A 25,981-nucleotide genomic window follows, 5' to 3' on the forward strand; every position below is an offset into this window, starting at 1 on the left:
CTGCTTCCTCCCCCGGTGACGTCATTGGCGTGATTTTATCCGGCTGCTAACGCCGCTACGATGCTCAGTATTTGGCCGCGCTTCGACTCCATCGAAATGGTTTGGACAACGTTGCTTGCCGTTGTGGTTGCCCTGTTGTGTGTCGTAGGGTCGCTGGTGTATTACATCATACGGAAGCAATCGTACTGGAAGGATCGTGGCATACCCTACCTGAAACCGGCCTTCCTTCTCGGCATCTTCAAGGGTATCGGCACTACGGTACACTTCACGCCCGTCCTGAAAGAAATGTACCGCACCGGCAAGGGCAAACATCCGTTCTCCGGGGCGTACATGATGATCGCACCGGCGGCCGTCATCAACGATCCGGAGCTGGTGAAAAACATCTTCGTGAAGGATTTCCATTACTTCCACGATCGGGGTGTTTACTACAATAAAAAGCACGACCCACTGACGGCCCATCTGTTCAATCTCGAGGGTCAGGAGTGGCGCTTTATGCGCAACAAGCTCTCGCCAACGTTCACGTCGGGCAAGATGAAGATGATGTTTCCTACGATCGTTGCCGTAGGAAGGCAGTTTTGTGAATTTCTCCAGCAAACCGTAACGAATGGTGAGGGTGGCAGTGAGGTGGATCTGTTGGATTTGATGGCACGCTTCACCACGGACGTCATCGGCACGTGTGCGTTCGGTATCGAGTGTAACTGTGTGAAGGATCCGGAAGCGGAGTTTCGAGTGATGGGACGTAAGATTAACGAGAAGCCTCCGGGTGGTCTGTCGGCCGTTCTCATTATGGTTGCGCCGAATTTAGCGAAGAAACTGGGCGTACGGTTTCTGCCGCGCGATGTGTCCGAGTACTTCCTGCGAGTCGTTCGGGAGACGGTGGACCAACGGTTGAAGCATGGTATTAAGCGGAACGATTTCATGGACCTACTGATCGGCATGCTGGACGAAGCACGTCCGAATGGTAGTGGGAATGGTGAGGATATGCTTAACTTCAAAGAGCTGGCCGCTCAAGCGTTCCTCTTCTTTGCGGCTGGCTTCGAGACATCGGCTACGCTGTTGTCGTGGGCTTTGTATGAGCTTGCGCTCAGCGAAGAGATCCAGAGCCGAGCCCGACAGTGTGTCAAGGAGGCCGTGGACCGTCATGGTGGTGAGATGACGTACGATGCGATCATGGAGATGAAATATTTGGATCAAATTCTCAATGGTACACCCGCTAGATCGCACTCTCTGCTCCGGATACGTTAACAGTTTTGATTTATCTATTTACAGAAACCATGCGCAAGTACCCATCGATAGCGATGCTCTTACGGATTGCTTCGAAAGACTATCCTGTCCCCGGGACGGACTCGGTAATCGAAGCCAACACACCGGTCCTGGTGCCGATCTATGCGATGCACCACGATCCACAGTATTTTCCCGATCCGGATCGGTTCGATCCGGACCGCTTTACACCGGAAGCGATGGCAGACCGACATCCCTTCGCTTGGCTTCCGTTCGGTGAAGGGCCGAGGATGTGCATCGGAATACGCTTCGGTATGATGCAGTCTCGCATTGGATTAGCGCTTCTGCTCGCTGGCTATCGTGTGCAGCCCTGCCCGAGAACAACCATCCCGATGGAGTTTCTTATCACAAGTTTGATTCTGTACCCGAAAGATGGAATGTGGTTAAAGGTGACGAAGGTGTAACCGTGTACCGTTATTGTGACCAAAACGTTATATAATGTAATATCTAAGAGAAAGCATCGTCTGAAGCTGTATTTTCGTTAGCAATTATTAGTTAGAGCTTTTCAACATTTAACCACAATCCACCGTCGATCGAGAGGATCGGACTAGAGGGCGTAACCTTCAGGGGAACACTCATCTTAGAAGCGAGCGTGAACCGGAAATGCTTCAGCAGATACACCAACCCGATCCGTGCTTGCATCATCCCAAAGCGAAGCCCAATGCAGACACGCGGACCTTCGCCGAACGGCAAAAACGCAAACGGATGACGCTTTTCCGTTTGTTGCGCGGAAAACCTTTCCGGATCAAACCGATCCGGTTCGGGGAAGTAGTCCGGATCGTGATGAAGAGCGTACACGGGTACAGCCACCATGAGGCCTTTCGGTAGCACTTGATTGCCGTTGCCAATGCGATAGTCTTTGGTGACCTTCCTCGTCAAAGTGGTGGCCGGTGGATACTTTCGTAGAGATTCTGAAATAAATCAAATTTTGTGTAATCTGCTCCTTAAGGACATAACGTAAATTTTGTAAAGAAGACGTCACTCACCATTGATGCACATCTCGATGTACTTCATCTCGTGTACCGCTTCGTAGCTGATGGAATCGTGTTTCTGCAAAACATCACGCACCTCCTGCCGTGCCCGGTCCTGTATGGCCTGATTTAGCGCCAACTCGTAAAGACAGAACGACATCGTCGTTGAGGACGTTTCGAATCCGGCCAAAAAGAACACGAACGCCTGGGCGGCCATATCGTCCATCGTCAAGCGCTCGCCGACGGTTCCGGCGGCTCCACTTTGCTCCTGGTCCTTCATCACCTTCATCAGCAACGTCATGAAGTCGTTTCGCTGCACATTGTTCTTCTCCCGGAACTGCACCGTATCCTTCACAACGGTCATGAAGAAATCGGTAATATCGGTCGGTGTCAGCACCACTCGTAGCATCCGTGCCAGGCCGGGGAACTGGCTGGCAAGAAAGTTCTTCATCACCCGCGATGGCGATGGTTCGAAGATCTTGCGACCCATCATCCGGAATTTGGCCTGCGGATCGGCTAAACTGTTACAGTCGAGCCCGAACGCGACGGTACCGATGACGTCGGTCGTGAAGCGTGCCAACAGATCCTTCATCTCCAGCTCGGTGCTTCGTTCCAGCTCGTGGCCCAAGCACTTGGTGAACTCGTCCGCCACGGCCGTTACCGTGGAGAACATTAGCTTCATTTTGCCGGAGGTGAAGGTTGGCGTTAGTTTGGCGCGCAAGTTCTTCCACTTCGTGCCCTCCATCGCTACCAGATGGCGTGATAGGGGATCATCGCGATCGTTGTGGTAGAGGTTGCGATCGTGAAAGTACTGAAAGTCCTTCACCAGCACCGCTTTGATGAGATCGAGATCGAGCAGCAGTGCCACCGGGTTGATGAAGAAGTACATGCCTCCGTACGGACCACCGGTGGTGGCTTTCAGCTGGCGGTAGCATCGCTGCAGTACCTGTGCGATGTGATGCTGCTTACCGACACCTTGGAGATTGCCTTGTGGGAAGCTCGGTTCGACGTAAGCCACACCACGCCGCTTCCAGTAGGCTAGTCGCTGCCGGACCCAATAGATTGCGGCCAACAGCACCAACAGTAACAGATAGATCCACATTGTGTTGTGCGTGAGCTTTACGTTCGAATGCCTTCGTTCAACTGACACGATCCAGCGGTGATGCTGGCACTGTACAGGCACTGGACGAGTTCTCTGTCTCCGTCAAGCATGATATTAAATATGGTGGCAGCAGATGTAGGAAGATACAATTATTGCGATGCAACACGGGCGCGTGCACACCCCCTCTGTAATAACCGGAACAGGTCAGGCAGACGCTGTGATCGTGCACGAGATTAAACACCCGTAACCATGCTCTCATCGTGATGGGGCAGGTTTTTAATCACCAAACAACGACGGAGTTGAATTGCTTGTGTCTGATGAACAGCTCTGGGTGATAAGATATGAACCCCACGAGGACAATTGAGTGACTCAGGTGGCTAAGATGAGTAATAAGAATTGGGTCGGAAAAATATGATCTAAGCTGAGTGCATTCATGTTTCGTGATCGTCAACATAAAAAAGGATCGCTTAGCGCCCAACGTGGGGCTCGAACCCACGACCCTGAGATTAAGAGTCTCATGCTCTACCGACTGAGCTAGCCGGGCTGTTGATCAGTAAATTTACCAAAGAAAAAACTGATCGTAACCTATGATCATGCGGTATGTGATCGCCCCCCGCCCAGGTGATCGTCATGCTTCGGTGGGGCACGCGCACGCGCACTACTGTCTCAGATGTATTTATAACCGGTATAACGACAGTATGTAGCATATTTGTGTTTGTCTTGAAGTGTGCATACGTTACGAGCATTCAAGTCGCTAGCATGAATGTCACACCGCGCACTGTACTCACTGTTGCGGATTCACACCTCCCGCTGTCCATTATCGCAACATTCGCATGTTGACAAGTCATTCCGTTATCTTCCATCCATCCACCACAAGCCAAGTGGTAACGCCTACCGGCGCAATGCGCTGTAAACAACACACTCTACCCTTCTTCGTGGGGAGCGTGTTGCCGGTAAAATTGATTGTTTGCAGACGACGACATTCCGACTCGTCGCTCGTTGATGATTCTGTGGGCCAAAAATTCGTCAAATCATGCTGACGAATCGCGTGCGAACGCGTGCGCATGTGATCGGGTGAACGCGAGGGAAAAGAGGGAAGCGATAAGCGTTTTTCTTTTTTTTCGATGTTCTTGAATTTCTGGCGAATATAAAGCAACACACTTTGCGATAGAGTAGAAACTGAGCAGTCGAGTTCGATCGGTATCGAGACGTGTGAAGATGGTAAATTTTGTGGATTTAGCGTTTCTGGTGGCGGTCGTGGCCGCCGGTGTTTACTACTACCTAGACCGGAAGCGATCGTACTGGAAGGATCGTGGCGTACCGGGGCCACAAGGGGACCTACTGTTCGGTAACTTCCGTACCGTCGGCACCGAGGAACACATAACGGTGCCGATGAAGAAGATCTACGATGACTACAAGGGCAAGCACTCGTTCGCCGGGATGTACCAGTTCGTAAAACCGGTTGCGTTGATCACCGATCTGGAGCTGCTGAAGTGTGTGTTTGTGAAGGATTTCCAGTACTTCCACGATCGCGGTACGTTCTACAATGAGCGTGATGATCCGTTATCGGCCCATCTGTTCAATTTGGAGGGCCAGAAGTGGCGTGCTTTGCGTAACAAGCTTTCACCGACGTTTACGTCGGGCAAGATGAAGATGATGTTCCCGACGATCGTAACCGCTGGCAAGCAGTTCAAAGACTTTATGGAGGAAACGGTGCAACGGCAGAGTGAGTTCGAGTTGAAGGATCTGTTGGCGCGTTTCACGACCGATGTGATCGGCATGTGTGCGTTCGGGATCGAGTGTAACAGTATGCGTGATCCGGACGCGAAGTTCCGGGCGATGGGACGCAAAATCTTTGAGGTTCCACCGGGCAAGTTTAAGACGATCTTGATCAACGGTATGCCGAAGTTGGCCAGGATGCTGAGGATGAAGCTGACCGATACGGAGGTGTCGGACTTTTTTTTGGGTGCCGTACGTGAGACGATCGATTACCGATTGAAGAACAACGTGCAGCGCCATGACTTTGTGGACATTCTGATCAAGATGCTGAGCAAGGATGACAGTAAATCGGATGATGAATCGCTGACTTTCAACGAGATTGCTGCGCAGGCGTTCGTGTTTTTCTTGGCTGGCTTTGAGACGTCGAGCACGCTGCTGACCTGGACGTTGTATGAGCTGGCGTTGAATCAGGAGGTGCAGGAGAAGGGCCGTCAGTGTGTGCGGGAGGTGCTGGAGCGTCATGATGGCAAAATGTCGTACGATGCCGTTGTGGAGATGAAGTACCTGGATCAAATCCTGAATGGTAATGTCTGATGATATGAACGCCTCTTGGCAACAGTTATCAATAATCAGCTTTTTACTTATCTTACTACAGAAACCCTGCGCAAGTATCCTCCGGTGCCAATCCACTTCCGTATCGCTTCCAAGGACTATCAGGTACCCGGTACGAAATCGGTTCTGGAAGCCGGTACAGCGGTGATGGTTCCAGTGCACGCGATCCATCACGATCCGGAGATTTTCCCCGAACCGGCACGATACGATCCCGAACGCTTCAGTCCCGAGGAGGAATCGAAGCGTCACCCATACGCCTGGACTCCGTTCGGTGAGGGACCACGGATATGCGTCGGTCTTCGCTTCGGCATGATGCAAGCACGTATCGGATTGGCCTATCTGCTGGATGGATTCCGGTTTGCACCAAGCTCGAAGACATCGATCCCGATGGAACTATCGATTTCAAGCTTCATCCTAGCGCCAAAAGGTGGTCTTTGGTTGAAGGTCGATAAACTATGAAATACTCACCATTTTGCACATCCACTGAGGCTGTAACTGAGCGATGTTTGTTTCCACTATTTAAAACTGATTAGCTGTTAAGACGTATGTTACGTACGGTTATGATATTGTGTTGACCTGCACGAGAAACATCTGCAATAAACTTGAGCTGTTTTAATGAACTATGGACTGGTTTGTGCCCACACATTCTCACTGGATGCGGTGTTATCTAGGTGCGAATGTTCCGAGTGATCTCGCAGTTCTGCCTCGTCATGATGAACGATCCGAATGGCCATCACGGTCGTCTGTGCTCACTATGTCAGACGCAATCCAAACAGCGGAGTGGTGATACGCGAGATAACAAACACAACAACCGGATCATCTCGGTCACAGAGAGCGTCCCGTTAACCACGGGATGTAACATAAAATGACCAATAATTGGTGCTGTCTTCGTTAGTCGAGCACAAGCCGTCGTGTGGAGTGGACTGCATTCGTTCGTTCGTGACTTTATTCGTGAGCACGATTGTTAGCACCGGAGAGTGATAATAGCATTTCCGGTCAATTTAATTCGGTGTCTCGCTGCTGCTGCTAAGGGAGATTTTTTTAGGGTGACTGCAAACCACCGCGGTCCATCAATATGGAGCCTCTAGACGTAGTGATTTCGATTGTGATGTTCTGCTTTGTGGTGTATCTGATGCTCGACAAACGCATTCAGTATTGGAAAGATCGAGGAGTCCCTCAGTCGAAGCCCGAGCTAATATTTGGTAATGTACGCGAGGTGAGCCGGAAAATGCATATAGCGGTGAAGTTTCAGGAGTTGTACAATGAGCTGAAGGGCAAGCATCCGTTCGGTGGTATCTACATGTTCCTCAAGCCCGTAGCACTGATCACCGATCTGGAGCTGCTGAAGTGTGTGTTTGTGAAGGATTTTCAGTACTTCCATGATCGTGGGCTGTATTACAACGAGAAGCATGATCCGCTATCGGCCCATCTCTTCAACATCGAGGGCCAAAAGTGGAAAAGTCTGCGCAACAAGCTCTCTCCAACGTTTACGTCGGGAAAAATGAAGATGATGTTCTCGACAATCGAAGCGGCCGGTAAGCAGTTCCGGGATTTCATGGAGGAAACTGTGGAGAAGCAAAATGAGTTCGAGCTGAAGGATCTGTTGGCACGCTTCACGACGGATGTGATCGGCATGTGCGCGTTCGGGATCGAGTGTAACAGTATGCGTGATCCGGAGGCAGAATTCCGTGAGATGGGTCGGAAGATTTTCCAACAACCACGGGGCAAAGTTCGGGGTCTGCTTACGACCTCGATGCCCCGTGTGGCGAAGGCCCTTGGGATCACCAATATTCTTCCCGAGGTGTCCTCTTTCTTCCTCGGTGTCGTCCGCGATACGATCAAGTACCGGGTCGAGAACAATGTGCAGCGGAATGATTTTATGGATATTCTGATAAGAATGCGCAGCGATAAGGACGTCAAATCGGAGGATGGTACGCTAACGTTCCACGAGATCGCCGCACAGGTGTTTGTTTTCTTCTTGGCTGGCTTTGAGACGTCAAGCACGTTGCTCACGTTTACACTGTATGAGCTGGCGCTGCAGCCCGAGGTACAGGAGAAGGGCCGCCAGTGTGTGAAGGAGGTGCTGAAGCGTCACAATGGACAGCTGACGTACGAGTCCGTGCTGGAGATGCAGTATTTGGATCAAATATTGAAAGGTAATTAAACTCACTGAACAACTTATCTCTAGTTTATCGTATTAACTTACATTTTTATTCTCCACAGAGAGTCTTCGCAAGTATCCGCCAGTTCCGGTTCACTTCCGAATTACTTCAAAGGAGTACCAGGTGCCTGGTGAGAAGACAGTGCTAGAGGCTGGTACATCGGTGATGATTCCTGTGTATGCCATTCATCGTGATCCGGAAAATTTCCCCGATCCCGAGCGCTACGATCCGGACCGGTTCAGTCCCGAGGAGGAAGCGAAGCGTCATCCGTACGCGTGGACACCGTTCGGCGAGGGTCCCAGGATTTGTGTTGGGCTACGGTTTGGGATGATGCAGGCACGCATTGGGTTGGCTTATCTGCTTAATAGCTTCCAGTTTTCGCGCGGCGTTAAAACCGTTGTACCGTTAAAGCTGGATGTGAAGAGTTTCATCCTTTCGCCGGAAGGTGGCATGTGGTTGAAGGTCGAAAAACTCAAATAATCTCCACAACAACGTTGATTGTAAGCCCTTCACTATTGTGTTAAATGAATTGCCTTCGGTCGTACGCATTAATTTATTTCGACAATTTATCGCTCAAAGTACGATGAACGCATCAATAAAAAACAATAGAAACAATCGATCGTGCACAACATCTTTTAGAGTAATTTAATCTTGAACTCGTATTATACATTATTGAATCGTTTATTCTTCCTCACAAAGTTTCGGAGATAATATTTGACCTTGATGTAATTTCGGCGGGACATCACACTCAATTCATTTCATTCTTCATCATGCCAGACAATTTTATACCTATCGCATATGAAATACATACTCGAAGACACTACAGACATACCATTACTTGCACAAACTGTAATCTGCCATGGCTCAGTTCACGTCAAGTGTTATCTCCCTGTTTCGGAGTGGCCGCGATTGCCTAATGAGTTGAGCATATGCGTTACCTCAATCAGTGTCGTGAGAAGTGTGCTAGTAGACGGAAGGACCGCAATTTGTCTGCAATTCGTCCGTAATATTACACCCTTGATCATGACCGCAAGATGACAACGTTCCACATCCTGGTGATCGTTGCCATTTTGCTTTACTTTCTCATCAAGAAACGGTACCGTTACTGGACGGACCGGAAGGTACCACAGGCCCAGCCGGAACTCTTTTTCGGCAATGTGCGTAACGTGAGACGCACGGTACACCTCGCTGAGCGCTTCCGGCAGCTCTACGACGAGCTGAAGGGCAAGCATCCGTTCGGCGGGATCTACATGTTCTTCAAGCCCATCGTACTAATCACCGATCTGGAGCTGCTGAAGTGTGTGTTTGTGATAGATTTCCAGTATTTTCACGATCGCGGCAATTACTACAACGAGAAGGATGATCCCATATCCGCCCATCTGTTCAACCTGGAGGGCCAAAAGTGGCGCAATCTGCGCAACAAAATCTCACCAACGTTCACGTCGGGCAAGATGAAGATGATGTTCCCGACCATCGTGGCCGCTGGAGAGCAGTTACGTGATTTTATGGAAGAGTCGGTACGCGATAAGGTGGAGTTCGAGCTGAAGGATCTACTGACACGCTTCACGACGGACGTGATCGGTATGTGTGCGTTCGGGATCGAATGTAACAGTATGCGCAATCCGGAGGCCGAGTTCCGGCTGATGGGCCGGAAAATTTTCCAGCGACCGACCAGCACTTTGAGGAACCTGGTGGTCAACACCTCCCCCCGATTGGCGAGAGCGATTGGTATTCGTGTGATTGAACGCGATGTGTCCGATTTCTTCATGAAAGTCGTCCGGGAGACGATCAACTACCGGGTGGAGAACAATGTAGAGCGCCACGATTTCATGAACATACTGATTGGAATGCGCAGCGATAACGAAACCAAGTCTGAGGATGATAAGCTGACGTTCAACGAGATCGCCGCTCAAGCGTTTCTGTTCTTCTTGGCCGGCTTCGATACCTCTTCGGCGCTGCTGGCGTTCACTCTGTACGAGCTGGCGATGAACCAGGAGCTACAGGAGAAGGCCCGTAGCAGTATCGAGGAGGTGCTGCAACGCCACGATGGACAGCTGACCTATGAGGCAATCATGGAGATGCACTACATGGAGAAAGTGATGAAAGGTTTGTCGCTAGAAAATTTCGCCACCATTTCGATGCTTATGTTCAACCACTTTCTTATCTCGTTTGATTCTCGCACTCCAGAGACACTGCGCAAGTACCCACCGATAGCGGTGCACTTTCGAGTAGCTGCGAAAGATTATTTAGTACCGGGCACGGATACCGTCATCTCGGCCGGTACCTCGGTGATGGTCCCGGTTTACGGCATCCATCACGATCCACAGTATTTCCCCGATCCCGAGCGTTACGATCCGGAGCGGTTCAGCGCCGAGGAGGAAGCGAAGCGTCATCCGTACGCGTGGACACCGTTCGGCGAGGGTCCCAGGATTTGTGTTGGGCTGCGATTCGGACTGATGCAGGCACGGGTTGGGTTGGTGCTGCTGCTGCGTAGCTTCCGATTTGGGGCGAGCGAGAAAACCGTTTACCCCATGCAGCTGGACCCGAAAAGTGTTATCCTCACGCTGGACGGTGGTATGTGGTTGAAGGTGGAGAAGCTCAAGTAAACGTTCGCTGCACCAAAAAAAAAAACGATTCGCGATCGCAAGAAGCACTTTATTGGTTTCCATTGTTTAACAGTTTAATTGGTTTTATGCTTTTGAAATGCCCCCGATAACCGTGGCTATGGCCAGTGTAGTTCGTAATGGAGCAGAATACCTATCAGGAACGAAAGGGGAACTAACTTAGTTGACGAATCAAAAACTAGTGGCCGAAGAGCGGCCAAGGGACACTTACGGTGGTGGCATTGACTGCGGTGCAATTTTGTAGATGACTTTGAACGGGCAAACCAATAGTGAGAATCATTAAAATGGTCCAAACGGCACACAAACCGAAGAACAACCTAGCCATCTCGACGTGTTATTGCTGCTTTGACGTCTCTTTGGAAATTGCCAAAGCACGCGAGCTCCTGTTGCTTTTATAGTATACAACCAAATGTTTCACGCAATCGAAACACGAGTGTTTCGCAGAAAAACCCTCACCTCAAACACCATCCATCGTTAACAAATAAAATTGACCTGTTTGTTCTGTTCGCAAAAAACCACTGTACAGGTATTGTTCTTTTTTTTTTTTTAGAAAGCTAACATTTACTCCACACCTGAAATAAATTGAGCGTCACTCTTGAACACCTGCATCCTGTAATACCCTTTTCACCAAACGTCCCGTGACGAGTTTGACGGAATAAGCATTAAAGCAGCAATCAATTCCGGCTCAACTATAGCTCGGGCTCGGGGGTTAATCCCACCGGGCATGTGGCTGGCAAATGTCGAAAGGTGGAACATCAAACGTGAATCCCATCGCGCTGGCGCTGACGTTCGGCTCTTATTAGCTTCATTTCGAAACAGTGTTTACCCATTAGGCTGCGCATTGAACTGTAATGAGATTGTTCCTCTTTTTTTTTTTCTCGCTCTCGATTTCAACTGGTAAGCATTTGAGCATATTTGAGCGTTGACGGTAGCGATGTCGCGATAACCAACCAACAAACCAAGCAAACGGTGCTGGCCAATCCGTACCGGCGCCAATCAAGCCGAAGCCAGATCGAATAAATTGAAATGCGGAATTTCGGGTGTCGTGCGGGGCGGCGCACACTTCAGGGCCCGGGGAGCTCAACTACTCAAAACCAATAGCAGCGGCTCACGTCAACAAATACACTCATTCTCCCGTACCGTCAACCCGGCCGGCCCGGTACTTTACCGAATGGGCGGAAAAGCGCAAAAAGGTGCGGAAGAACCCGCGGAATCAAATTAACCAGAATCAGAAGTCGTCGCGTGCTGTTTCAAACCTGGTACTAGCCGTGGGCCCCTGGTCTGTGGCCAGGGTCGGATCAGGCCGCTGATGAGGTTTTGATTTGAACGCCAACGCGAAGCTGGAGTCGCATCGGCGAATAAAGCGAAAAAAAGAAAGAGAGAGAGAGAGAGAGAGAGAGAGAGAGAGAGAGAGAAAGAGAGAGAGAGAGAGCACCCCGAGAGACGAGGGGGGAAAAACTCCCAGGGAACTGCTCCAGCAAGCGGTTTGGCGGTTCCCGAGAAGAAAAAAACATGACGAGGGAGAAAATTAAAGAAAAACATCTCCATATTCAGATGTATCGGCAATGGGGTCTTCGATCGGGAGTTGGCGTTACTGATTGGGTAGGTGGTAGGAGGAGGATGAGAAGGAGGAGGATGCGATGAATCCTTGAGTGATAGAAAGTGAAAGAAAGAAAGGGACAGAGCGCCGTGAAATAGAAAGAGAAAGTTGAATTTCGGGCAGAGGCGAGTGCGTGTATGCAGATGGGCTGCGCGCGTGTGTGTGTGTACATGCGTGTGTGAGGTGGGAGTTTCAGTCTCGAACCACACATACACACACATACACACGCACACACTCGCACAGAGGAGGGAGATGCGAACGCTTGGGGGCTTTTAGCATAATTTCATAAAAATAACACCGTCACGCTGTAGGCAGAGACCCCACCACCCCCACCATGTGGGTTGCTGCCCACCACCACCACCCCTCCTGATACAGATTTGGAGCGACAGGCAGGCCGACCCCGGGACCGAGGACCCTCGATCCTCGGGACATTCAACGGGAAAGGAAGGCAGAATGGCGGACGACCCCTGCAATAATCGAGTAACAACTCCCCACCCCCCGGGGGTTGGGCGGAGTTGGGGTTGAAAAGGGATTTTCCGGGGTTCCGGAGGCTCGGAATCGTAAATCCGTACGCAGCACCGCAGCATGCTGTGGCAGCTGTTGTGGCAGCAAACGACGACGCAGGACAAACATGCAGAACAGTTCAGTGCGTGAGGCTTCGGGAGTGTTTTAAGTACATTATTAACCAGCTTGCTTCGTCAAACAGTGTCCGGGAAGAGGAGTTGTGCCCGTTTGATGTGAAGTTTGCCCTTCGTAAGCTTCGGCGGGCGCTGTGGCGGCATTCGCGCGTGGCACACGCCGCACGTTGCCATGGGCAACACCCTCAGCTGATATCGAGCCGCCAATCCTCGGTCTCAACGGCTTCGTCAGCACCGTTCGGAGTTCGGAGCACTCGGTATCGGCTGCTCGAATTCGTAAGCTCCGAAGTGCAAAGCTCCATCGAGAAATGGGGCTTTCTGGTGGTAGTGGTGGTGGGAATGAGAGTAGCGCGCAGCATCCTTCGCCGTCATCGTGGAGCTGATATCCTTGCAGGACGATTCGAGCAGTACACGAGATGAGATGACGAGGGCGGTTTGCTCCATGGGATGTCGGCCTTGCCGAGGTCGACTGCCGTCGTCCTTGCCGTACCAGTCAGCCAGCCACTCAGTCAGTCAGTCAGTCAGTCGTGCAGGATACGCGTGCGAGGCGCACACACTGCCCCAGCAGCTCGCGAGCGTTTTATAGCCATCCGTTTCCCACTATTCGGGATCCGCTCTGCGCGAGTGTGTGTGTGCGCGTGTGTGTGTGAAGAGGCCAGTGGGTCAGTAAGCTAACGCGTGGCTCGCTGACAGGTTGTTGCGCACATATTGGCCTCGTATGAATTTCGCGTTTGAAGTTTTCCAAAAAAAAAACGATCAAAACGTCAATTGCAAAGTGAAACGAAGCACGGAACGGAACGAAGCAGGCCTTGGCTTTAGTTTTCGGTGAAACCAGTGAAAAGCGCAACGGATTCTTGGAAGGCTACTTCGTCAACGGAGCTGCTGGCTCTCGTTCCATTACCAGTTTCTGCAGCGATCCTACCAGCTACCAGCCTTTAAGTCGCCACGTGGCGCACTCCAAACAGAAAGGGGTCGCAACGGTAACGGCCACTTATCCTACTGCCGTGCCGTGCTGCCGTTCTGTGCCTCTGGAAGTGTCCCGAAGGAATTGAATTTGGGAAACGGCTTCTTGGGACGAGTTTCGCGTGCGTGTGTTCCGTCGGCATCTTCGCTTGTTAGTGTTTAAAGTGGCGTAGATCAGAGGCCAGAGCGCTGCCGTGGCCTAAAGTGTCGTGTACAGAAGCGTGTGTGAGTGTGTGTTCTCGTGTGCGTGTGTGTGTGCCGAATTTTGCGGTTTGATGAATGTTTTGTAGTGCAAATCTGCTCATGTATTATTTAGCATATTTGATTCCGGCGTTCCCCGCGATCTCGAGCACGCTTCTCCCCCTCCCACTGCTGATTGGTTGTCTTCCCCTTCACAGTCACGTGAAACCCCATCACCACCCCCTTCTCGCAACGTCAGCGATCGTCGTCAATTAACGCTTAATTGTAGCTCCGCGTTCGGAATCGTTACAAGTTTCGGTTGCTTGGCTCGTGGTCTGGGAGTGTGTAAGCGCGAGCGCGCGTGTGTGTGTGTATGTGGGCTGAAGTGGCATGAAGTAGAATTCAATTCTTGCGACTTCGAGCTTAGCTTTCGCGAGATTTCCACGCTTTTGTGGATTATCAGCCGCGAATTCGAGTTTTCGGGCGTCGGTGTGAGTTGCGTGGAATTTTACGAAATTTCCCAACCAGCGACGTTTCGTTTCTCTGTATGTGTGTGTGCGTGTGTGTGCTTTATGTGTTTTTTGTGATCTAAAGAGATATATAGTGGTGCACGTTAGGCATTCAGGAGTTTGTCCGTGGCCGTGTTTCCCGTGTATCTGCGAAATGATAGCCGTATGATCATTCGCAATTTATTGGATAAGCCGTTCTACTAGATCTTTTAGTGATTAAAAACTCAAATACTGCAACTCAAGCGAAAGGTAAGGTATAGTTTCTCCCCTATGAACAGATTGTGGGTTTTCTGTACGCAGTTCTGGGATTTTTTTTGGAAAAATATTATATATCGGTTTGGTTCGAATACCCATTAAAGTCCTTAAAGAACTCATCATTGGATTACACAACCTAAGCGTGCGGTGCGCGATAAATTACATAATTTACCCCCCTCCTGCCAACAAAACGATTGAAAAAACGAAAAACCAGTCGCCCACCCTGAGCTGCCCGCCATTGTAAGCAGTGATGTAATGGGCCCTATTGCGAGTGTCTTGTCTTGCAAACGAGACTGCTGTACTACTGCTGAAAAAACTTAGCAGTCTTGTTGGGCTCTTATGAATGAACTTGTGATTTTTTACAGTCTGATTTCAAAACAAATACTAATACTACTAAATTATTCACCAACACCACCACAACCAAATATCTTTCGGTCCAATGGCAACGCGACTTTCAGTCTCGTTTTCAAGACTCAGAGTCTGGTAGGTTTTGGCACCAGACTCTGAGTCTTGAAAACGAGACTGAAAATGGTATATTTTTTCGGCTTGGTCGTAGTTGCCATTGGAGCGAAAGATGTTGGTTTTTAGTGGTGTTGGTGATTAATTTGGTAGTATTAGTATTTGTTTTGAAATCAGGCTGTAAAAAATCACAAGTTCATTCATAAAAGCTAAACAAGACTGCTAAGTTTTTTCAGCAGTAGTAAGGCAGTCTCGTTTGCAAGACAAGACACTCGCAATAGGGCCCAATGACTGATGACGGCAAAAAAGGTTAGCGGGACGTCGAAAAAACCAACGACATAGATAATGTGTCATGCTGGCAGCGATCAAGCGCGCGATGGAACAACAAGGACGTTGGACATTGGCGTGGGCAAGATGGATCTCTTCCTCACTCTCTCTATCACGGTCCTTCTCTCTCTCTCCGTTCCTCATTGACGCCCAAGTGAAACGCAGTTTTCCCGAAGAAAAATAAGGCGAACGGACCAGCGGACGGGGCCAGTTGTTGAGGCCAAGTGTTTGTTTGTCTGAATGGATCCCCTCACCCGTCCTCCCCCTCCCCCCCTCAAATCCCAGTTTAACACTACCAGAGATCCACATCTCGTTACTCTCGTTTACGCTCAAGATAGCAAGTGTCCCCGGTCGGAGCGGCCACGTTACGCCCGTGGCGATGAGAAAGTTTTCCTCCGTTGCTTTTTTTTCTTCCTCACGCTTTCCCCTTCCTATTGCATCGCATCAGCTACGCCATCAGCGGCTCCGATCGTCCTTCGGCAGTCGTCGGCCGGAAAAGATTAATTATGATGGATACGACAGAGTAATTGGATAGCGCTTTGCAGCGCTGGCCGCTGGCCGTTCGCCGGTTGACATTGTTCCCAGCAGCAAATGGTGGTCGTGATGGTGGTGGCAGGTTTTGTTGTCACTACGGTGGTCGATCTGGCCTACATTTTCCCCCGCCTTCCGTCCTGTCCGGCGTGTCGCTAACGATGTTACGCCGGTTTTTTTTTTGTTGTCCTTACTCTTGGCCCCCTCGATGGCTCGCGCGCAACACCTTCGTTTTGTTGGAGTGGAGTTGTCCCGGAATCCATTAGAGACGCGCGTACGTACCCGGAACGCCACCAGACTTGGTTGCATCACAAAAACTCAAACATCCTCGACACACACCGACACCATAACCATGGTGCCATGTTTGACCTTTGGCCGTGTGTCTAGGGGATGCTCTCCTCCTGCACTACACACACACACACACACTCACACACACTCTGTCTCGAGCACTAGTTAGACGGTCGGAACAGTCCCCTGCCATTGTGTGTTGACAGGAGCTGGGAACAGGGATGCAATCAGTTCCTAATTTAATCCAGATTCTAAATCGTTTTCGGATCGCCCACTGCCAAGTCCGTTGGGACAGAGAGAGAGAGAGAGAGGTAGAGAGAGAGCGATACGTGTGGCAATCGAGCAATAAAACGTTGACCTCGGCTTATCCGATCTGCTGGTTAGCGAGGTTAGAAGAGAGAAGAAGAACCTTTGGCATGAAAAAACGGGGGAAAAATGGGAGAAGAAGGCGAATGTGACAGCGTTATTTAGGTCGGTAAAGGGTCAGCGACGAGAGTAACGGGACGGAAAATGCGCCCCAAAGCCCGTGTCCCCCGGCTCACTCACACCCCACATCGAATCTGGTGAAGTGATTGACAATTGCTGGCTGGCGGTTCGGGATCGGCTAAGGACGTCGTCGGCACAACGACAAACACTGGCAGTCCGTCTCTAAGTGAATCTCGTGATTCCTTGGAGAATGAACGAACGAACGTCACGCAGAAAAGAAGGGCGAGTGGGGCACATGTGATGTGCCAGAGACAAGACCGACGGAGGTCCCGACGATCGATACATCGGCTGCAGGATTGGAAATCGAAGATGAATAACGAGCTGCAGCGACCGTATTTGCCTTTTTTCTGCTTGCGCGGAAGACCGACACCGGAAGAAGAAGAAAAAGCAATGAGACGGTGTAAGTGGCAGTGGAGACCACAGCACGCGCCATGGCGTCGCAAGGAAATGGCAAAAGAAAAAGGGAGCAAAATGGGGGAAAAAAAGGGAGCAACCAACCAGGCCCACAATAAGTATGAGGTATGGTTACGCTTGAGTTGCGGACAGGCCTTTGCGTAACCATTGCTGGCTCGCTAGCTGGCCAGTTTGGTCCAGTAACAACGGTGGAATGGTGATGGAGCCTTCGAACACCATTTGCGTTACGGATCTCGAGCGGCGTCGCCTTTTCGGACAAAAATTCCCGCCGCGCTGCGGAGCGTAGATGATGCGGAAAACTTCGGAGTATGAAAAAGGGAAAGAACCGAAAGAGCCAAGACAGGACGATGGAGACGATGGGCATTAATCCGGACGCCACCGAAAAGCATTATTGATCGGATCACATTTCAGCACGATCCATCGAGTCTCTCTAGGAAATGTGCCACCATCACCGCCACGTGTCCTGTGGCCCCGGTCCTGGTGCGACGAGGTCCCGGTCTCCATTACGGTCCATCGGGGCTGCTGTTGCCGGTGCCGCCGCCGCCGCCGCCGGGCCATCACGAGCCAAGTAATGATAAAATAAATACTCTTTTTATAGCCACACCACTGCTGCCGCTTCGCTTCGGGCCGTCCGGAAGGTATTTAGCGGCGTCCCTCCGCCAGTATCCAGCGCCAGCCGCCAGACGATCGAAATCGAGCACCCGAAAAGCGTCATTCTCACACGCACGGTGAAGAAGAAGAAGAAGAAGAAGGTGGTACCGGATCAGACGACAGCAATGCGCCACTTTGGTAGCATCCCTGGTCTGCGACGATGACGATGATGGTGACGATGAGGCGTCGATACTCCGGTTTTGGTAGTCGTTTTGTGTCGAAAATGAATTTTAATACCTGCTTCGCGCCTTGGGGAATCTTTAGGCCCGTGCCCGATCACTGTTCGACCGCCTCGACCACCGGTCTCTGCTGGGATGAGAGCTGCTGGGTGAGCTTGATAGGAATGTAATTTTATTACAATCCGCTCCGGACTACAGGCCAATCAGCCAGGCGCTTCGCATGCCGCGAGACTCTCGAGACGGAACTTTACTCGATGAATTAGTGACAATTTGGTGCCAAAAAGGGCCCGCAGCTCACGTAGCGTGATCCGTGGTGTGATGTAAGCGGTTCGAGAGAGAGAGAGAGGAGCACAACTTTTCGAAACTCCAATTTGTTCCCGTGCCAACGACCGGCGAACGACGCGTGCTACACTCAGATCGTATGGGATTGATAATCATCTCGAACTCATCCCCGGAATGGTTGCAAATTGATCTGAAATCGTTTCGCACTCACGCACCGCAACGAGCCCGCTCTTGATAGTAACTGAGACACGCACACCACAACGGATAACCATGTTCAGTTTCCGGCCATTTCCCGGTCTATGTCTCGTGTGTGGTAGGTTTATGCTCCCCAGCCCGCCAACCAGCGATCGAATCAAGGAAAGGAAAGGGAAAGTTTCCTTTTACGATTCTCTCTCTCTCTCTCTCTCTCTCTCTCTCTCTTTCTCTTTCGCGGTGCTGACGATGCGGCGCGCCGAAAGCCAATGTTGTGCCAACGTTGTACGTGTGTCGCGTTCGCGCTTTTCTTTCTCGTGGCGCTCGGTTTGCGGTAGAACAAGAAAATTTCCGATTTTTCGCTTCCCTTTCGCGGCCGTCAGGAAGCTTAGCCACGAAGGTTTTTGTTTGTTTTATTGTGGCACGTTTATTGCGTCGTTGTGTGCGCGATAAAACTGCTCGGAGAGGAGCATGAACCGAAGGTAACCAGTGGAGCGGGGAAAAGGAGAAGGGGACATAAAATTACTATCGTCCCGAAACGATACTGATGCTGCTGCCGCTGCCTAGGTAGGCTTGTTAGTGTCGGTGTGGTGGTGGTGGTGGTGGTGATGGTTGCGACAACCATAAATGTGGGGACGGGGGAAGGCTGCCGCCAGTCTCCAAAACCGCTTTACGCCTCCTCGTCTCGTCCCAATGGGTGATTGCAGGATCCGAAAGAACCAGGTTAGGCCCCGCGCCGCCCGACAGACGTGCCAAAAGCTGGCCAGTTAATTATGCAACAAAGTTTGTTAAGAGTTCATCGCGATAATATTGAAATGGGAATCGATTTTCAATGTCGACAAGGGACGGCTAAACGACGGCGGCGGTGAATGGCCTTTCAACTGGCCCATGCTTTGGCCCTGGGTCTCCTTTGGAATACATTAGCCTCGTTGTACAATTTCGGGGCCACGGTGTCGCAACATGTCGTTGCTTTTGAGACCTTCGGTATTGTCGAAATGTTCGTGTTGGATGTTGTCGATTTGCAAATCGAACAAGGTTGTTGTCGATCAGTGCAATTAGAAGATGTTATACTAATTGATTTGAAAGATGTTAAATATTTGATTTCTCATCTTTTTGTTTTAATGTTTAAACTTACACCGTTAATTTCAATGTTTAACTAACTACATTCAAAGGCTGTGTCATTATGCCATCTTTTCGGTTGGATTCAATGGCCTCTAGAGGTAAATTCATTTGCAAATAAGTTATCGTATCTGAAACAAAGATGCTCAGAGACTAATCCCGAAATCGATTGTTGTATGTTTTTCATACTTTTGATGTGAACGTCACTATACACACTGATCATAGTGCAGCATATACAACGGTGCACAAGCACACACATTGTATTAATGGCTTCCGAGAATTCTCGACATTTTTCCATCCATCACCTCGCCCCTACTGGTAGGCTGGATGAAAACATTAAAGCATCGCAGTGAGCAACATCAACGGCACGATGAATTATGGCATTAACATAATACCCTCGAATAGCGAAGCGTACCATTGTTCCACCCAGTGGCACCCGTTAAGCTGACCGATATTTGTCTCCCATAATCCCTGCCTCCGGAAGCCGGACGTAGAGGCCGTAGAGCAGCGTTCCGCTGCTGATGCTGACCCAACCAAATCCCACAATCAATTCCGCTGCCCGATCCGGAATCGTGCCCGATGGTTCTGCCAGGTAACAACAGATACCAACAGAAGAAGCAAGAAGATAAGAGAGGGGTCCCTCCTGTTGCTGTTGCCGGAGGCTCGACGTCACGTTTGTTACCAGCACATTGACCACGTACCGAAAGCTTCCTGTTCGGAGGTTTTAATTGAAACTAGGTTGGCTGCAGGTCCTTGCGGTGCACACGGACGCGGTGCCATTTTCTTTAATTGTTTCACCGTGATCCGGAGCCGGTGGAGAGCAAGGCGCGTAGTAGCACAACACTGCAGCAAACGGTGGAACGTCGGTCCTGCGGGACCGGGACCTCCTGTACCTGTGCCCTCGATGCGGTCTCGAGGATTCATTTCCTCATCCGGTTACGCTTCGGCATGAACCGGCGGCGCGGCCACGGCTGCCACGTTGCCTTCCGGCCTCACTTTTCATTTTGTTGCGTTTTTCTGTGCCTTTTCGTGAAACAAAAAACAAAGCCACCGGAGAGGCAAGGTATCCGTTTACGAAGCTCGAGAGGTTCGAGTTCTACCGAAGACCGGAGCCCCAAAGGTGTGGCAGGAGGTGTGGCAGGAGGTGTGGCCGTTGCTGGCCGCAGAAAGAATGTAGAGAATACCCGCAATTCTCGGCTGTGGCCTAGCAGGACCACAATGCAAATGGTGGCCCACAGGCACGCAGCGTTGGTGACCGATTTAATGAGAATGAGAAAGGGGGAGAGAGAGACAGAAAGAGAGAGAAAGAAAGAGAGAGAGAGAGAGAGAGAGAGAGACAGAGTGAGAGAGGAGTGTTTTGAATAAGCGTTAAATTGGAATTTCATTATGGGGTGTACCATTTCAACCCCGTGCTGGTGGTGGTGGTGGTCGCTGTGGAGTCACCGTTTGGTTGGTGCGCTTTCGCACTCGAACACCTCCTCGCGAGCCTCCACCTCGAGGCAGTAGGATGCTGCACCTTTTTTTATGCGTGTGTGTGTGTGTGTGCTCCACTCGAGCATCCTTATTAATTTCAAAAAAGCACCACAACGGTAACAGCAACGTGAAGGAAGGATAGTAAAAGGAAACTTCCGGGAGCAAAAGAGCCGGAAGAAACCAGGAAAATCTGGAACCTGCGCGCACGCAAACCACAAGATCCACTCCGATAACGCAATAGCTCTGGTCTCTCGCTCAGCTCGGATCTCGGTGGCGGCTGTTAAAGGAAAATTTATTTGCCACACACACACACGGGCACACGGCCACATGCACGGCCATCTATTAAAGCTCAACGAGCAACTCGCAGCATGAGTGCGAGGTATGCATTTCCACCTCGGACTCCGGGCACGAAAAGCACCATTTTCACGCCACGGGGATTCCGACGACAACGACGAGGACGACGACGACGAGCGACTGATCTGATTTACCGCATTTTGTCACTTTGGCCAGAACGGTAGCCCAGGATGAGCCATAAAGTGTCACGTGGCGGACTGGAGCTCTCTGGAAGCTCTGAGTTGATTACCATTGGCACTGCGCAGCCAGCACCATGCTGCATGGAGCGCGATTCACGATTGATGAATCGACTTGACGCCTCGGACACGGACGATGCTTGATATGGACTCCTTTTTTCGGGAGATGAAGGGAGTGGCGGATGATTCCCGATGCCGTTCACGTGCCGCCCGTTCTGCCAGTCAATTGGGAACTTCCGGACGGTGCTGCGAACTGCGAGTTGCTGTCCGCAAAAAGCGCACAACGGTAGCACCAATACCACGCCGGTCGACGAGAACGGTCGTTTGTTTGATAGTCATTAATCATTTTAAAGTGGCACCGACGTCGCTGTCGACCATCTCGGCTTTACGTGTCACTCCGGAAATGGGTGGTCCACTCGGCAACTCGGAGTTGATGTGCTTTAAGTTATGTTGCGGCGTTGTTTGAGCGCTTTAAAGAGGGTTTGCTTTTTGTGTTAGTAAATTAGAATTAGAAATCTTTTCGTATCGGAAACACAGCGTTCGCATCAACTAGAGACTTCTACTGTTGCTACCGACGATGTGAGTTGTAGGAAATGATAACATTTTCGGGGTAATTGCCACTACAACGCTGCTATCATGCGATCTAGCTCGGTGACAGAACATTGTCATTTCCATTTTCAACGCATTGTAGATTAGCATCAGTATGAGGTGGTTTCGATCGATTGGTACGTGTGTCTGTTGGAGTGCGTGTGTGTGGCAATCGATTTCGGTCACGCGTGGAACCATTCCAGTTCGCTGCTTATCGGATGGGCTGATGACGCCGTTGTGACGTAACCACACATTCGAACAGCGAACATGGCCGGCAGCGCTTAGGGCGCTCACCTTATTACCCGGGATATGGCGCATAAATTCGAAAGCCATTCGACGTGCTCCACCGTCGAGAGTGAACTGGAGGCTGAGGTGTGGAGAGTTCGATTTGGGTGGAGTTTGCGCACGCACACATCTGACACACCATCGTAGGTGTTACACGCGCTTCGCGTCACCGTTCACTGATCACTGATTCTGGGCCCTTCGCTGCTTGGTTGGCTACGGCCAGAGGGGTTGCCACGACATCCGCGATAACTTCCTCCCTTCCGCCAGGAGTGGTCTTGCGAGACCCCGGTATCGGAGCAGCGGGTTACGTGATACTGTGCCACGCCGGAAGCAAAAGTATCGAAGGATGTGATTCATTTTTGTACCACCCAAGCATCACCATCGCTTGCGGGCACCAGCTTCATGCCAATTTTCGCTACATTTTTTCCTCTCCTCCGGAGTCACGGCGCGGGATCGGGATCGAAGCGTCGCACCCTAAATGAACCGGTCCCCGGTGCCAAATTGCGACTCGGAAGAGTTGCATTATCATGCTCATCCTCACCGTGATCATCATCTGTGGGCCTGGGCCAGCCGGCGGGTGGTGGCTTCGTCATTGTCGGTTGCTGTTCCTGCAGGACGGTGCTGCAGGTTGGAAAATCTGCCAAACAAACCGAGGCATGGCGGTGACCGAATAGGCAGGCAGATGTGGTTGGAATTTGGTTTTTTTTGGAGGGGATGGTCTGGCAGACAGGTTGGCCTGGAAATCACAGCCGTGTCGGTCCTTTTTCCAACTAGCGCTCCATGTGGTCGGGGTCGGGCTTTGGGAATGTGTCGGTAGATGACTTTTAGTGGGAGAGGGGGAGGTTTGGAAAAGGGCCAGTGGGACCATGTGATGAAGGTAAACCGCAGAGGAAAGCACCTTCCTGTTTGGGTTAGGGAAGAATTCTGTTGCTGATGCCGCTGCTAGAGTGAGGTGAAAGTTTTGTACTATTTTGATTAGTGAACTCACTTCCTGAAAGTCAAAAGGTTTAAAGAATAATAAATAGTGTCTATTAGGTGTACGGATGAGTTCTAGTGCTACACAAACCAATGGCATAAAACCGATAAAAGACCAATTTTGATTCCGAAATGTTTTGATCTTAGTGCTTTACTATCTGCAGAGTATAGTTAATCATAAAAAACACTAACCAATGTTGGAATCCTTCATAGAATTCTTGTTCAATAGGTAAAGAGCAATAAGTCACGATACCAGAAGTATCTTCTTGAGAACTGGTCTGCACTAAAAAAGATCTTTTCATCATTTACTTTTCGAATAAACTGCTTCCAATCGACACATGACACAAAAATCTAATTGCGCTGCTGGTGCCTCCCTGGACACATGGCTTTCACCGATAGTGGCAATGACAAGTTCCATATTGTAGAAGTTTCCGTTACTACATCAAGGACGAAAAGTGATCCTTAACGCACTGCGATGAAGAACGTCGCTTGTAAGTGTTCACTCATTGAATGCAGCGAAGCGCAGGATCCTTCATTTGCCCTGGCCATGCTATTTTTTTTTGTTTGCTCTCCTGACAGTCCACTGTCTCTATACGACCAACTTCGACGACCAACGGACGAAAGCACAAGACTCGTGATTGATGTGTGTGAGTGTGTGTGTGTGTGCGTGGATGCGATTGGCCCACTTCGTGCCAACCGTACCGTGAGAGCGTGAAGCGTCTTTCGGCTGTCAATTTCACGCGCACGGATGCGTGATGTCCTCATTCTTTGGCAACAAGAAATCCTCGCTTTCGTAAGCCAGCAGCTGAGGCTGTGAGGGAGAGGAAGGGGCGCTTTTGTCGCTGGCGTGGGTTTATGTTTTTTAATCATCGCCCCCCGGATCCTGGAACCTGGCAGACCTGACAGGGGAAATCCTTCGGGAATTTCATTCCAAGCACCTCAGACCACGCTTAGACACGTGCCATGGAGTGAGCCAAAGGATAGCATCCAGCGCTGGCAGAGGATGGTCCTCGGTGCGAGTGTATCCATCTTAAGCTTTAATCATCGCCATTACATTCCACGACGACCGTGCACGTCGAGGACGTTTGTGTCTAGGGTGGCTTTCACTCGTAAATGTTTCCTTTCCCATTGTTTATTCCCTTCTCCAGCTCACGGGAATGGCGGGTATTGTGCTAGGACAGCAACAGAAGAAAGAAAAGCACCCTCCACAACAGCCTGTCACACGCTCGGAAACGACGCGGCCGGCGAATGGGGAAAAAGTCCTTTAAATCCCTTGGAAATGTGAAATGCTGTTGGAGGGATTTTAAAATGGGTCAAGAAAAGTGAAAAGTGCTATGCAGCATCCCCATGCCACGAGCGCTATTCCCGCAGCGTTCCAGGCAAAGGAAAACACAAACACCCACACTCTGGGTACTGTTACCAGATACCGCGGGTACATTAAGCATAATGGGTGCGTATCGCGTTTTATGGCGCTGTTTCATCCATCATCATCGTAGCACTTTAACGTTCCCCGGCCGGCCGTTCGGCCACGTGACCAAACTTGTTGGCCATTTTTATTTAAAATGATAAAAAATTCACAAACTCCCTGAATGGTCGATGGCGGTGGTGGCCTTTTCTGCCATCTGCCATTGGCCGTTTGCTGTGAAGGTTACAGGTCACAGTCGCCACATGCCACGTTTTGGTTCGGGTCGGGGGGAAAAAAAAAACTTCGAATCACGCCTCACAGGTGGGTGTGGACTGCCAGGATGCTCTCTACATACTGCTGCTGCTGCTGGTGGTGGTCACGATTTCTGCTTTCCACCGGCAGGTGAAATAGCAGAGAAGGATAGCGGGGAGCAAAAGAGCTTCTTGCCTCTTGAGAGGCAACTCTGCTTGGCGGAGCATGAAGTTTGAATGAAATATTAGCCAGCGATGCCGGTGGCATGTTTATGAGTTCTTCACATTCGACCAGCGCCAAGGGCCGTGGCTTGGCTCGGAGTTTTCTTTGCTTTTTTCTCCGAAACGAAGCAAACAAATTGTCGATTTTACTGAGACGTTTTTTCTCTCTCCTGCAGACTCTCTCTCTCTCTCTCTCTCGTTCGCTCGGTAAAGCACACATTTTCTCGTAAGCGCGTTGGTGTAGGCTGATAAGAGGAGGTTCGCAAATGGTGATGAGGATAACGCTGCGGGACTTACCAATAAATCTTCGTATCATCGTGCTCCTTACTTTTATCACGTTGCAGCGGTGTCGAGGGTGCCGAGGAGCCGAGTGACTTTCACTTTCCTGGCTCTTTTATACATTTTGTTGCTAATTTACTTTCTAAACCATATGAACTCTGATGCCGTTGAGGCAGTAATTTCAAGAGAAATTTAACCAAAAATTCCACAGAAGCTGTTGGTGCTCCTTTTCTGTACAACGTTAGCCAATAAAGCTATGTGTCCTGTGCCACTTACCTTTGCTTGTATTTGTTACTCAACACCACTCACCTTGTCTGGTGTATAGACTGTTCTACTCCGGACAGCGTTTCCGCGGCTGAAAATTTAACAAAAAGCAACTTTTCTCATTACAACGTTAAATACCTTTGCCCTCTGTCTCTCTCTCTCTCG

General features: G+C 50.4%; 5 protein-coding genes and 1 non-coding gene across 6 annotated transcripts; 4 read left to right on the forward strand and 2 right to left on the reverse strand.

The window, feature by feature from the left end:
• The first annotated feature begins 60 nt into the window (after positions 1 to 60).
• On the forward strand, positions 61 to 1,699 carry LOC125960067 (probable cytochrome P450 6a23). Its single transcript, XM_049693236.1, has 2 exons — positions 61 to 1,204; positions 1,270 to 1,699. Exons 1-2 carry the CDS (start codon positions 61 to 63, stop codon positions 1,683 to 1,685), a joined length of 1,560 nt encoding a protein of 519 aa, XP_049549193.1. The 3' UTR covers positions 1,686 to 1,699.
• Positions 1,700 to 1,776: 77 nt separating this feature from the next.
• Positions 1,777 to 3,360, reverse strand: LOC125960072 (cytochrome P450 6A1-like). Its single transcript, XM_049693248.1, has 2 exons — positions 2,268 to 3,360; positions 1,777 to 2,192 (listed from the first exon to the last, which is right to left on the reverse strand). Exons 1-2 carry the CDS (start codon positions 3,352 to 3,354, stop codon positions 1,777 to 1,779), a joined length of 1,503 nt encoding a protein of 500 aa, XP_049549205.1. The 5' UTR covers positions 3,355 to 3,360.
• A 465-nt stretch (positions 3,361 to 3,825) lies between these two features.
• Trnak-cuu (transfer RNA lysine (anticodon CUU)) lies at positions 3,826 to 3,898 on the reverse strand. The gene has a single exon. It is a non-coding gene; the product is annotated as a tRNA-Lys (tRNA).
• A 639-nt stretch (positions 3,899 to 4,537) lies between these two features.
• LOC125960075 (probable cytochrome P450 6a23) lies at positions 4,538 to 6,261 on the forward strand. The gene is made up of 2 exons (XM_049693251.1): positions 4,538 to 5,656; positions 5,729 to 6,261. The coding sequence occupies exons 1-2, from the start codon at positions 4,573 to 4,575 to the stop codon at positions 6,142 to 6,144; spliced, it is 1,500 nt and encodes a 499-aa protein (XP_049549208.1). The 5' UTR covers positions 4,538 to 4,572; the 3' UTR covers positions 6,145 to 6,261.
• Positions 6,262 to 6,593: 332 nt separating this feature from the next.
• Positions 6,594 to 8,456, forward strand: LOC125960073 (cytochrome P450 6a8-like). Its single transcript, XM_049693249.1, has 2 exons — positions 6,594 to 7,841; positions 7,909 to 8,456. Exons 1-2 carry the CDS (start codon positions 6,761 to 6,763, stop codon positions 8,325 to 8,327), a joined length of 1,500 nt encoding a protein of 499 aa, XP_049549206.1. The 5' UTR covers positions 6,594 to 6,760; the 3' UTR covers positions 8,328 to 8,456.
• Positions 8,457 to 8,814: 358 nt separating this feature from the next.
• On the forward strand, positions 8,815 to 10,618 carry LOC125960077 (probable cytochrome P450 6a23). The gene is made up of 2 exons (XM_049693254.1): positions 8,815 to 9,953; positions 10,035 to 10,618. Exons 1-2 carry the CDS (start codon positions 8,882 to 8,884, stop codon positions 10,451 to 10,453), a joined length of 1,491 nt encoding a protein of 496 aa, XP_049549211.1. The 5' UTR covers positions 8,815 to 8,881; the 3' UTR covers positions 10,454 to 10,618.
• The last annotated feature ends 15,363 nt before the right edge of the window (positions 10,619 to 25,981 follow it).

This window comes from Anopheles darlingi, chromosome 2 (assembly GCF_943734745.1).
Source record: "Anopheles darlingi chromosome 2, idAnoDarlMG_H_01, whole genome shotgun sequence".
In the NCBI taxonomy this organism is placed as follows: domain Eukaryota; kingdom Metazoa; phylum Arthropoda; class Insecta; order Diptera; family Culicidae; genus Anopheles; species Anopheles darlingi.